Genomic DNA, 13,183 nt, shown 5'->3' on the forward strand with positions numbered 1-13,183 from the left:
CATTCATGGATAGATCCAGCAGGACTGCAGAGCTTTGACCTGATCCATTGGTTGTGGGATCACTTATCTCTGCCTATACCATGCTGCGCCCACTGTTTCGCATGCATGTAGTCCTGTGTTGTAGCTTCACCAGGTTGGCACCATACTTTTAGGTCCGTCTGTTGCCGCTCCTGGCAAGCTCTTCTACACTCCTAATTGAACAAGGCTTCCTTACTGCAAAAGGTAGAGTGAGGGATATGCCAGTCCAAGATGTTACAGATTTTGGTGGAATGCTAATTCTGCTGCTGCTGATGGCCCTCAGAGCCTCGTGGATGCCCAGTTTTGAGCTGCTAGGTCTGTTCCGATTTAATTAGCACAGTGGTAGTGCCACGCATCACGATGGACGATGTCCTCAGTGTGAAGATGGGACTTTGTCTCCGCAAGGAATCTGCAGTGGTCACTGCTGCCAACACTGTCATGGATAGATGCATCCGCTGCAGGTGGATTGGTGAGGACGCGGCCAAGTAGGTTTTCCCCTCGTGTTGGTTCTCTCACCACCTGCCATAGGACCAGTCTGTCAGCTATAGCCATCAGGACTCGGCCAGCTCGGTCAATAGTGGTGCTACCGAGCCAATCTTGTTTCTGGACATTGAAGTCCACCAACCAATGTATATCCTGTGCCCTTGCTACCCTCAGTGCTTCCTCCAAGTGGTGTTCAATAAAGTTGAGCACTGATTCATCAGCTGAGGGCGGTATTTGATATTCAGCAGGAGGTTTCCTTGCCCATGTTTGTCCTGATGTCATGAGAAGTCACGGGGTCCGGAGTCAATGTTGAGGACTCCCAGGGCCACTCTGTCATGACTGTGCACTACTGTTCCGGCACCTCTGGTGTGTCTGACCTGCCGGTGGAACAGGATATACCCAGAGATGGTGATGGAGGAGTCTGGGACGTTGGCTGAAAGGTATGATTATGTTTGAATGGCTATTTAAGGCTGCTTTTTGACCCGTCGGTGGGACCACTCTCCTAATTTTGGCACAAGTCCCCAGATGCTGGTGAGGAGGACTTTGCAGGGTCGACTGGGCATGATTTGCCTTCCCCTTTGTCGTGTCCGGTGCCTCGTGGTCCGACGACGGGTGGCCTGTCCGGTTTAATTCTTGTTATGACTTTTTTAACAGTCTTTGGAATGAACCACAATGCTGTGGGTCTGAAGTCAAATAACGGCCCAGACCAGGTAAGGACGGCAGGTTTCCTGCCCAAAAGTCATTAATGAACTAGATGGGTTTTCACCACAACCGGGTAGTTTTATGAACACCATGACTGATACGAGCTTTTTATTCCAGATTTTAATTAATTAACATAATTTTAATTCCCCAGCTGCCGTGGCAGAATTTGAACTCATGTCTCCGGATTACTCATCAAGGCCTCTGAATTAATGGTCCAGTAACATACCCACAATGTTAACGTACCGTTATTTTTTTCATTTTCATCTCCATAATCCATTGTTCCAATTCTCCACTGATCGGCTTCCCATCCTTTACCATCCGTGAAATTCTGATCATGCGAAACTCAGCTGCCCATATCCTATCAGCGACCTAATCCCACTCCCACACTAATTGCGGCCAATACAACTTATTGTGGTACTTGTATGCGTGTATGAAGGTGCAGCTTTTAACCTGGTCTCCGGGGCTTCATCTGAATGGAAGTTCTGTTGTTCTTGTTCGAGATCATGGAATGAGAGTTGTTTACTTCACCTGTTAGTTCAGTGACTGTAATTAAACCCAGTCAGCACGGGACCTGATTTTCTGCCCGGTTGGATTCACTCTGCTATAATTAAGGAAAATCCACTGTTTGTGTCAATCGGAGAATTTATCCCAGGATCAGGACCAACCATCGAATCATCGCTTCTTGCAGAAGGGGAAATAATGTCTCTTAGTTACATGATCAAGCTCCAGATTCTATGGGCGCTTAATGACATACAAAAGATTTACTTCCCCATCCTGGCTGCGTTCGGTGTCCCGGGTAAGTTACTATCTGCACCTGGTACTTCAGGAAGCCGAGTTTATCTGTAGTGACATCTTCGTTAGCCTGTCCAGCTCTTTATTTAGTTACTCTCTCTACATTACAACAGTGACTGCACTGCAAACCTCATTGGTTGTGAAGCACTTTGGAACGTCCTAAAGTTGTGAATGGCGCTACCAAAATGCAATTCTTTCTTCCTTTCTTTTCATTGATTGTGTGTGTTTGACATTGGTCCATGCTCCACTGATGTGAATTCCCATTCATTGGTGTCAGTTCAATGAAAAGTGTGTCCTCAGTGGTCATTATTAGTATCATTTCAGGCGATCTTATTAAGATCCCGGTGATCTTTCAGACGACAGGTCATGTCATGTGACTAATTCATTCTCTTTATTAAAAATGTACATTCTTCTGTAAATACTGAGTCCGAGTGTCAGGTGAGAAACGTTTTCTGAACTCACACTGTCTGCAATTTTGGCAGGACATGTTTAGTTTTTTTTCTACGAATAACACCTGCCAGAAAAATTAAACATGCATTGATGAACCAATCTGGTTCAGCTCTCACGCTTTCCATCGTTTCATCTTCTACGTTGGTGTCACTGTTCCTGACTGGTTAAGTTAGAATGGTTAAGTGAGCTACAGTTTATTTTTATTCCGGTCATTTAATGGATTTATTTCGAAAAATAACCTGTATTAATAACCGTGCCTGACTGGTTCAGTTCTTCGTATCTCTGATCAGGATGTTACGCCGCTTTTAAAGAAAGAAGAGGGAGGAAAACAAGGGAATTATAGATCAGTGAGCCTAACATCTGTTGTGGGGAAAATGCTGGAGTCCATAATTAATGATAGGGTGACTGAACATCTCGATATTTTTCAGTTAATCAGAGAGAGCCAGCATGGATTTGTGAAAGGTAGGTCGTGCCTGACAAACCTGATTGAATGTTTTGAAGCGGTGATTAAAGTAGTGGTGAGGGGAATGTCAATGGATGTTATTTATATGGACTTCCAGAAGGCATTTGATAAGGTCCCACATAAGAGCCTGTTAGCTAAAAAAGAAGCCCATGGAATCGAAGGAAACGTATGGACTTGGTTAGGAAGTTGGCTGAGCGAAAAGCGACAGAGAGTAGGAATAATGGGCAGGATGTAACTGGTGGAGTGCCGCAGGGATCTGCCTTGGGGCCTCAATTATTCACAATATTTATTAACGACTTAGATGAAGGCATACAAAGTCTCAAATCAAAGTTTTCAGATGACACAACGATTGGTGGCATTGTAAGCAGTGTAGATGAAAACATAAAATTACAAAGCGATATTGATAGATTAGGTGAATGGGCAAAACTGTGGCAAATGGAATTCAATGTAGACAAATGTGAGGTCATCTACTTTGGATCAAAAAAGGATAGAACAGGTTACTTTCTAAATGGTAAAAAGTTTAAAACAGTGGATGTCCAAAGGGACTTCGTGGTTCAGGTACATAGATCATTGAAGTATCATGAACAGGTGCAGAAAATAATCAATAAGGCTAATGGAATGTTGACCTTTATATCTAGATGACTGGAGTACAAAGGGGCAGAATTTATGCTGCAGCAATACAAAACCCTGGTTAGACCGCACTTGGAGTACTGTGAGCAGTTCTGGGCACCGCAGCTTTGGAAGGACATATTGGCCTTGGAGAGAGTGCAGCGTCGGTTTACTAGAATGATAGCCGGATTGCAAGGGTTATGTTACGAGGAGAGATTACACAAATTGGGGTTGTATTCTCTGGAGTTTCGAAGGTTATGGGGTGATCTCATCGAAGTTTCTAAGATATTAAGGGGAACAGATAGGGTGGACAGAGATAAACTATTTCCGCTGGTTGGGGATTCTAGGAGTAGGGGGCACAGTCTAAAAATTAGAGTCAGACTTTCAGGAGCGAGATTAGAAAAAAAGTTCTACACACAAAGGTTGGTCGAAGTTTGGAACTCTCTTCCACAAAATGCAGTTGATAATGCTGAATTGCTCATTTTAAATCTGTAATAGATAGCTTTTTGGCAATCAAAGGTATTAAGGGATTTCGGCCAAAGGCGTGTACATGGAGTTAGATCACAGATCAGGCATGGCGGAGCAGGCAGGAGGGGCTGAATGGCTTCTCCTGTTCCGATGTTCCTATGTTCATCGGCGCCACAATCATTGTTCGTTGCGTATTCTGACAGTGAACTCATTCGATATTGCACTGTGTGTTATTCCCTATATGAATTGGAAGCTTATTCAATTCTCACCACCGATGGAAAAGAGCAATGTTAACAATATTTGACGAGAATACAGATCGTTTTGAATTCGCTGGTTGGTGTATTATACTGCCAGCCATATTATTAAACAATATAAAGCAAATGATTGTTGTTACAATATTACCTGGAATGTAATTAGAAAACTTGCCTGCAAAATTGATTACATTATACTGTCATTTTCTACCTTTGTATTTTTGGTGCGGAGCATCACACATGACCCTAAATATACAATTGCCGCTCATGGAGCTTAGCGTGACTCCAACTCCGTCCATCCAATGATTGACCATTGCGAATCAGAGAGCACAGTATCAGCTTGCGCCTCACTTCTAATATATAAAACAAACAGGAATTAAAATATAAAATATTTTAGACCAAGAGCAGAAAAGTGGAACAACTATCTCTAGACTAGATAATGTGGACCACGACAGGCTGCTTCTGTTTCACTTTGTGCAGAACTGTAGAACCATAGGACGCAGTCTGCAATTGAAGGGTGGGGTGTGGTGAGTGGCGGAGGTGAATTCAAAGCTAAGCTACAGAAATAGTACTTCAGTGTTTGAGTGGTCAATCTATGGAACAGGCTCTTCTGCGAATTGGTGGAAGCAGTTAGTATTGATTCATTGAAACACAAATTACCTAGGTTTCTTTCTGAAAATAACATTTTGGGGACAGTGGATGAGTGATGTGAGACATGACATATGGTAAGTGTAACGTCGTTGGGAGGAAAAGGTGATTTTGGATCCATGGTTCCCAAAGGTTTCCAACACTGGGGCTTTCCTCACCTCATGTCTGGGTCTGTTGTAGATTAATTGAGAGAGATTGATTGCTATGATTAGCCACCAACTCTATTGTCGTTGTATCATGCGATTAGCAGGAAGGTAGAAGGCAAACTCGATGGACCTTGGTGTTTTTTCTTCTTGCAATGTTTATGTTCATATATTCCCATCTCTTGTGAATATTACAATCATTGGATGGGAGGGTTTGATTTGTGTCATTGCACAGATGCTCTCACTGCCTTGAACAAGTGACCAAGGTCAATGTATGAACACAGACAATGGGTGTTCTTTGCTGACGATTCCATTCAAAGGGCGTCAGCGATTCGACCATTCCTTTTCCTCCTCTGGCTCTTTCATCACGTCCCCACCTCGGGATGTTGACGTCACGTGTATCACTCCAATAGCGAACTCACACACGCTGCAATTCAATCCCGCAAACGTCCAACCTTTTCCTTTCCCGTTGGCTCAGGTGAAAGTGAGGCTTTCATTTTCCGATTGGTTGCATTTGTATTAATTCCAAACTAAGTTTCTGTTTTTAAACATATTGAATTTGATCCCGTTGCTTCACTTATTTGCCGATTCATTACTCTGATTACAAACCCTATCTCCAGGACGCCCCGTCACAGCTAAAATAATCCAATTCCATCATTGGAATAAAAGAGAAGCTGCAAATTTCTTGGCGCATTTCAGTTTATTGTGAAGAACAATAATGTCCCTGTTCTATAACCTGCTCCTTTCTTCCACTGGAAACGCATCAAATTAGTGTTTTTCCTGAGTCTGGTGAATCATTTTTCTATTTTTGTCTTGCTTACAGTTAACGTGGTGACGATTGTGATCATGTCTCGGGGAAAGTGCGGTCTCTCCAAATGTGTCACTCGCTACCTGGTGGCCATGGCAGCGGCGGATCTACTGGTCGTTATCATCGATCTGATATTAAGGCAGATTCCGATTGTTTATCGGGAACAATTTAGTTTTCTGCGGGTAATTAGAATGTGTAATATCCACGCCGTCCTGCTTTATGCAGTCACAGACTGTTCAGTCTGGTTCACGGTCACTTTCACCTTTGATCGATTTGTGGCCATTTGTTGCCAGAAGCTGAAAACTAAATATTGCACCGAGAAGACGGCGGCTTTGGTTCTAGGAACAGTAACTGTGCTGAGCGGCTTGAAGAACATTTTCTGGTATTTTCTGTATACAAATGAGTATTGGCTTTCTAATAGTCCCTGGTTTTGCCGTGTCCCACCCATTGTAGCTCATTCGCTGGTCTGGACGGTCACTGAATTAATGCATTATGTGTTAACGCCATTTATTCCATTTCTTTTGATTGTACTGTTCAATGTATTAACGGTCAGGCACATTGTCGTGGCCAGCAGAGCACGCAGGAGAATCCGGGGTCCCAGCAGTGGGGAGAGTCCCAGTGACCCAGAGATGGAGAACCGAAGGAAATCCATAGTTTTACTATTTGTTATATCGGGGAATTTCATCCTGTTATGGGTGGTGTTCACTGCGTGTTCTATATTGAGACGGTTGGATTATTTGGGATATCCTGTTCCCCTGCCCACATTTGTTACAGAAATCGGCTTCATGCTCCAGCTCCTGAGTTGCTGCACGAACACTTTTGTTTATGCAGTGACCCAAAGGAAATTCAGAGAGGAGTTGAGGAATGGAGTGAAATATCCCCTCGCAATGATGGTCAAATTAATTAGATGAGAAGAAAAATAAATGAAAATAAGGAAATGGCAGACTTGTTCAATAATTACTTTGTGACAGTCTTCACAGTCGAGGAAGAGGATAATATACCTGATGTACCAGGGAAATAAATAATGAATCAAGGATTGGAACTCCCTAATGTTAAGGTAAGCAAGAAAACAGTAATAGTAAAAATAATTAGCCGGATTTTGGTATGAACATATCGCTGAGGCTAACAGGGCTCACGGTATTTATGTGGAAATCGGAAAGCTGCTGCTGGCGGGCACACATTCGCAGTTAGCAGCGCAAATCCAGAACTTGCTCTCGGAAATATGATGCTCCTCCAAAAAGCTGTACCAAATCGGTGTCTCGCCGGTTAGCTCCCCGTTTGAATGTATTGAACCACCTAAAGTTCCTGTACTGACGTCGCAGCTTCAGACTGAACTCGCCGACAAAAGGGATCAAGTCATTTAGCTTTTAGCGACGTGGTAAGTCTCAATTACTTCCGAACATTAACTTTTACAAGTGTGGAGTATATTTACTTCTGATTTTAATTATTGTTGGGCGTGAAAACAATAATTAAATTAATTATTTTTTTCACTTTTTCTTTTTGCTTCTTTTAACTCTGTCTAATAATACAAACTTTTTACCCTCTCTTGATTTTGTTTTGTGAGCCTGATTTAACATTGAATTCACTAATCTAACTGATACTTCTGACTGCACCGCTATAATCTGATGCATTAAGGAAACACACAGCTGCTTGTCCTGTTCACACAGGTCCCACATGCCCTGTCGAGTGCACCGTGCATTGTGGATTTCTAATTTTCACGACCTTGCGGTGCAAAAGCTCATGGAAAATCAATGGGCAAGTGTAAGTCTAATGAACGGCTGGTGGCTTTCGTTTATCACTCACTGCAACATTCAACCCATAGGCCCTAAAGTACTGATAAACCCCTCCGATATGTTGGTTTCCACTCCAGGATTTTAAAGGAAATTGAAGATATTTTAGCCATAACCTTCGAAAGTGCCCTCGATTCAGGAATTGTCCGTTCAGATTGGAAAATTCAAATGTAACTCCATAATTATAGAAAGGTGAGAGAAACCAGGAAATCATAGACCTGTTAGTCTAACACTGGTTGTACGGAAGTTACTGGAATCTATAATTAAGGACAATAGGACTGAACTCTTCGAGAAATGTGACCTGATTAGAGAGAGCCAAAATGGATTTGTAAAGGGTAGGTCATGTCTAACGTACCTAATTGAATTTTTGATGAAGTAATTACAGCAGCAGACAGCGGAATGTCTACAAATGTAATTATATGGACTTTCAAAAGGCATTCGATACAGTTCAACAGAAGAGATTGTTAGCTAAAATTGAAGCTCATGGAATTGAAGACAAATTATTGACCTGATAATGCGATTGTTTCGGCGGGAGAAGACACAGAGTAGGGATCATGTGACTATGCTCGAATTGGTTTGTATTCGATCACTGGTTTCTTACAAGAATCTGTGGTGAGGCATAAACTATTCACTGCATTTATTAATGACTGAGATAACATAATGGGTAGCCATATATCCAAGTTTGTTGATGACAAAAAGACAGGTTGCATTGCAAGTACTGAAGATGGGAACATAAATTTACAAAGATACATTGATAAATGAATTGAGTGGCCAAAACGGTGGCAGATGGATTTCAACGCAGCAAGATGTGAGGTCAACCATTTTGGACGAAAAAGGATGAATCTGAGAATGTATTAAATGGTGGAAAGCCAGCAAAATGGAGGTCCAAATAAATGTAGGAATCCATGTACACAGGTCACTAAAATGTAGTGGACAGATACAAAAAATAATCAAAACTTTTAAAGGAATGTTAGATTTTGTAACTAGAGTGTTCGAATATGAAGAGGAGGAAGCATTGCTCTATCTATACAAAACCCTGGTTAGACCACCTCTGGAGTACTCTGTGCAGATCTGGGCACCGCACCTAAGAAAGGATGTATTGCCCTTGGAAGGAGTATAGCGCAGATTCACCAGAATGTTGCCTGGATGCCGAGGGCTCAGTTGTGAGGAAAGATGACATCAACTAGGCTTGTATTACCTTGCATATCAAAGGTTAGTGCGTGATGCGAGAATTTACTGGGATTACCACCCTATATATATGATTATTAGGATTTACTGCCATCACCAGCGTCTATATTTGGTTATATCGGGGTTTATTGGGACCACCAGACCATATATATATATGCGTTTATCAGGTTTACTGCGATTATCGGTTCACATATCTGAGTGTATATAGATTTATTGGGATCACCAACATATATATCTGTGTTGGTGTTTACTGGGATCACAAGCCTATGTATCTCGTTTATCGGGGTTTACTGCGATCATCATCCTATATATCCGTTCCGGGGTTTACTGGGATCACCAGCCTATATAACTGTGTTTATCAGAGTTTACTGGGATCACCATCCGATATATTTTGGTTTATTGCCGTTTATATTGTAAAGGACAACGATGGGGAGGAATTCCTGAAATGAATTCAAGAGAACTTTCTGGAACAGTGTGTTTCCAGCCCAACTGGGAAGGAAACTGTACTGGATCCAGTTCTGGGGAATGAAGAGGGGAGGTGGAGCATGTTTCAGTGTGGGAGCATTAGGGGAACAGTGAACATAATATCATTAGGTTTAGAATAGTTATGCGAAGGGCAAGGAACAATCAAACGTGAAAATACTTAACTGGAGGAGGCAAATCTAGTGAGTTAAAAAGGGATCTTATCCAGGTGGATTGGAATCAAAAATTGGTCGGCAAAACAGTAATTGAACAATGGGAGGCCTTTAAGGAGCAGTTATCTCTGGTACAAAGCAGACAAATTCCTATGGAAAGGAAGAGCATTCAAAGCGAGAGATCCGTGGAAGCTGCAGATATAGAGATTAAAATGAAACAGGAAAAGGAGGCTTATAAAAATATAAGCTTCATAATAGAGTAGAGAAGCAGACTGAATGCACAAAGCACAGAGGAGATATAAAACAGGGAATAACACCGATAAAGAGATAGTATGAGAAAAGATTTGCTGCTAACACAAAAGGGAACCCAAACGTCTTTTATAAACATAGAGTTATGTGTGTGGACTAGGAATCGAGCCCCCCTGGGACCCCAGAGTGAGCTGTATGGGACCTGGGAGTGTGCAGTATGGGGGCCTGGGAGTGTGCTGCATGGGGATTTGGGATTGTGCTGTATGGGAGCCTGAGAGTGCGTTGTATGGAGACCCGGGAGTGTGTCCGAGTCGCAGTACAGCACACTTCCGGCTCACGCGACTGTGCAATCCCGGGTCGCTGTACAGCACTCCCGGGTTCCGATAAAGCACATTCCCGGTCCCGATACAGCACACTCCCGGATCCCCATACAGCAAACTATTACATCCCCATACATCACATCCAGGGTTCACGGTACAGCAAACTCCCACGTTCCCAGACAGCACATCCCTGGTTCGCGATACAGCACACTCCTGGGTCCCATGCAGCACACATCCTGGCCACATGAAGCACATTTCTGGGACATTATTGCAGCACAATCACGGTACCGGTACACCATCCACCCGGGACCCCATAAAGCACAATCCAGGATCCTCATGCAGCTCACTCCGTGGTTCTGGTGCAGCTCAAATCCTGGCCCACAGACAGCACATGCCCGGGTCCAAATACAGCACTTTCCCTTGTCCCCATATATCACATTCCCCTGGCTCGGTACAGCACTCACCCGGGTCTCGGTTTAGCACATTCCCTGGTTCTGATACAGCACACTCCCGGTCGCAGTACAGCACACACCTGGAGCCCCATAGCGCAAACCCCAGCGTCCACATAGAGCGCACACACGGGTCTCCAGACAGCACACACCCGGGTATCCACACAACGCACACACATCCAGGTACAGCACACACGCGGGTCTCGGTAAAGCACACTCCCGAGCCTCAGTACAGCACACACCCGGGTCTCCATACAGCAAACACCGGGGTCCCCAGAAATCACTCTCCCGGATCCCCATACAGCAAACGAATACATCCTCATACAGCACACACACGGTTCCCGGTACAGCAAGCTTCCACGTCCCCAGAAAGCTGACCCCTGGGTCCCGATTCAACACAATCCCGGGTCCCATACAGCACGTACCCGGGCCTAATGGACCACAGACTTGGTGCCGCCGACAACACACTCCTGGGTCCCATAAACACACTCCCGGGTCTGCATGCAGCAAATTCCTGGGTCTCCATACCCCACACTCTCGGGTCGCGGTACAGCACATTCCCTGGTCTTCATACAGCACACTCCCAGGTCCCAATACAGCAGGATCCTGGATCCCCATACAACTAAATCCCAGTTACCCATACAGCACACTCTTTGGTGCAGGTACAGCATATTTCCTGGTCCTGATACAGCATCCTCCCGGATCTCCTCACAGCACACACACAGATCCAGGTACAGCACACTCCCGGGTCTCGGTAAAGCACACTCCCGGGTTGCAGTAGAGCACACACCCGTGTCCCCAAACCGCACACACCTGGGACCCTGCACAGCACATTCCCGGCGACACGTGCAGCAAACTCCCCGGACTCCATACAGCACACTCCCAGGTTTCGATACTGCACACTCCCAATTCGCCGTACAACAACCTCCCCGGTTCTGATGCAGGAGATTATATGGTCCCGATACAAAAAACTCCCGGGACCGGTTCAGTGGACTGCTGTTCGCAATCCAGCACACTCCCGGGTACCAGTGCAGCAAACTCATGGTTCCGAATACAGCACACTCGCGGGTCCCCACACTGATCAGACCTGCGTCCCCATATAGATCACATTGCGCCTCTCAAAGAGCAAATCCTGGATTGTAATACATAAAACTCCCACGTCCCCAGACAGCACACCCCTGGTTCGCCATACAGCGCACTCCCGGCACCCCTTAAAACACACACATGGGTCTCCATACAGCATACTCCCGGATCCCAATACAGCACACTCCCGGGTCTCCATACAGCATACTCCCGGGTCTCCACACAGTACACTCCGGGTCTCCATACAGCACCCTCCCGGGTCTCCATACAGCACACTCCCGGATCTCCATGCAGCACACTCAAGGGTCTCCATACAGCACACTCCCGGATCTCCATACAACACACTCCAGGGTCTCCATGCAGCACACTCCCGGGTCTCCACACAGCACACTCCCGGGTCTCCATACAGAACACTCCCGGGTGTCCATACAGCACACTCCCGGGTCTCCATACAGCACACTCCCGGGTCTCCATACAGCACACTCCCGGAACTCCATACAACAAACTCCCGGGTCTCCATACAGCACACTCCGGGCCATGGGCTGCACATTCCCGGGTACATGAGCAGCACGCTCCCGGGTCTCGCTAAGGCACACTCCCGGCTCGCCGTGCAGCACACTCCCCGGCTCCGATGCAGAAGATTCCATGGTCCCGATACAGCAAACCTCCGATACCAGTACAGCACACTCCCGATCGCAGTCCCGCTCACTCCAGGGCACCAGTGCAGCAAACCGCTGGATCACAATACAGCAGATTCCCGGGTCCCATACAACACACACCCAGACCCCATACAGCACACTCCCGGAACACCTTAAAATACACTCCTCGGTCTCCATACACACTGTTGTCCTAAAAAGAAAGATTGAACAGGTTGTGTCCATATTCATTGGAGTTTAGAAGAAGGAGATGAGATCGCATTGAAACATACAAGATTCTGAGGGGACTCGATAGGGTTGATGCTGTGAAAATGTTACCCCTCATGGGGGAATCTAAAACTAGGGGGCATAGTCTCAGAATAAGGTGTCTCCCGTTTAAGACGGAAATGAGGAGGAATTTCTTCTCCCAGATGGTCGTGAATCTTTGGAATTCTTTACCCCAATAATCTGTGGAGGCTGAGTCATTGAATACATTCAAGGTTGAGTTGGGCAAATTTTTGATCAGCAGGGGATTCAAAGGATATGGGAAAAGGGCGGGAAAATGGAGTTGAGGTAAAAATCAGGTCGTCATTGATCTCATTAAATGGCGGAGCAGGCTCGAGGGGCCGAATGGCGTACTCCTGCTCCTATCTCTCTTATGATATTATGGTCATACAGCACACTCCCGGGTCCCCATATTACACAGTCCCAGGTCCCCATACAGCAATCTCCCAGGCCGCCATGCAGCACAATCCCGGGTCCCGGTACGGCATACTCACAGACCTAGGTACAGCACAATCCCGTTTCCCGGTACGGCATACTCACAGACCCAGGTACAGCACAATACCGGGTCCCGGTACGGCATACTCACAGACCCAGGTACAGCACAATCCAGGCTCCCGGTACGGCATACTCATAGACCCGGGTAGAGCACAATCCCGGGTCTCGGTACGGCATGCTCACAGACCCAGGTACAGCACAATCCCGGGTCCCGCTACG

The 13,183-nt window shown here is 45.5% G+C and overlaps 1 protein-coding gene across 1 annotated transcript; it reads left to right on the plus strand.

Annotated features, from left to right (window-relative positions):
- Positions 1-1,902: 1,902 nt before the first annotated feature.
- On the plus strand, positions 1,903-6,746 carry LOC137301994 (probable G-protein coupled receptor 139). The gene is made up of 2 exons (XM_067971708.1): positions 1,903-1,999; positions 5,851-6,746. The coding sequence occupies exons 1-2, from the start codon at positions 1,903-1,905 to the stop codon at positions 6,744-6,746; spliced, it is 993 nt and encodes a 330-aa protein (XP_067827809.1).
- Positions 6,747-13,183: the final 6,437 nt, after the last annotated feature.

Source organism: Heptranchias perlo, chromosome 35, assembly GCF_035084215.1.
Source record: "Heptranchias perlo isolate sHepPer1 chromosome 35, sHepPer1.hap1, whole genome shotgun sequence".
Lineage (NCBI taxonomy): Eukaryota > Metazoa > Chordata > Chondrichthyes > Hexanchiformes > Hexanchidae > Heptranchias > Heptranchias perlo.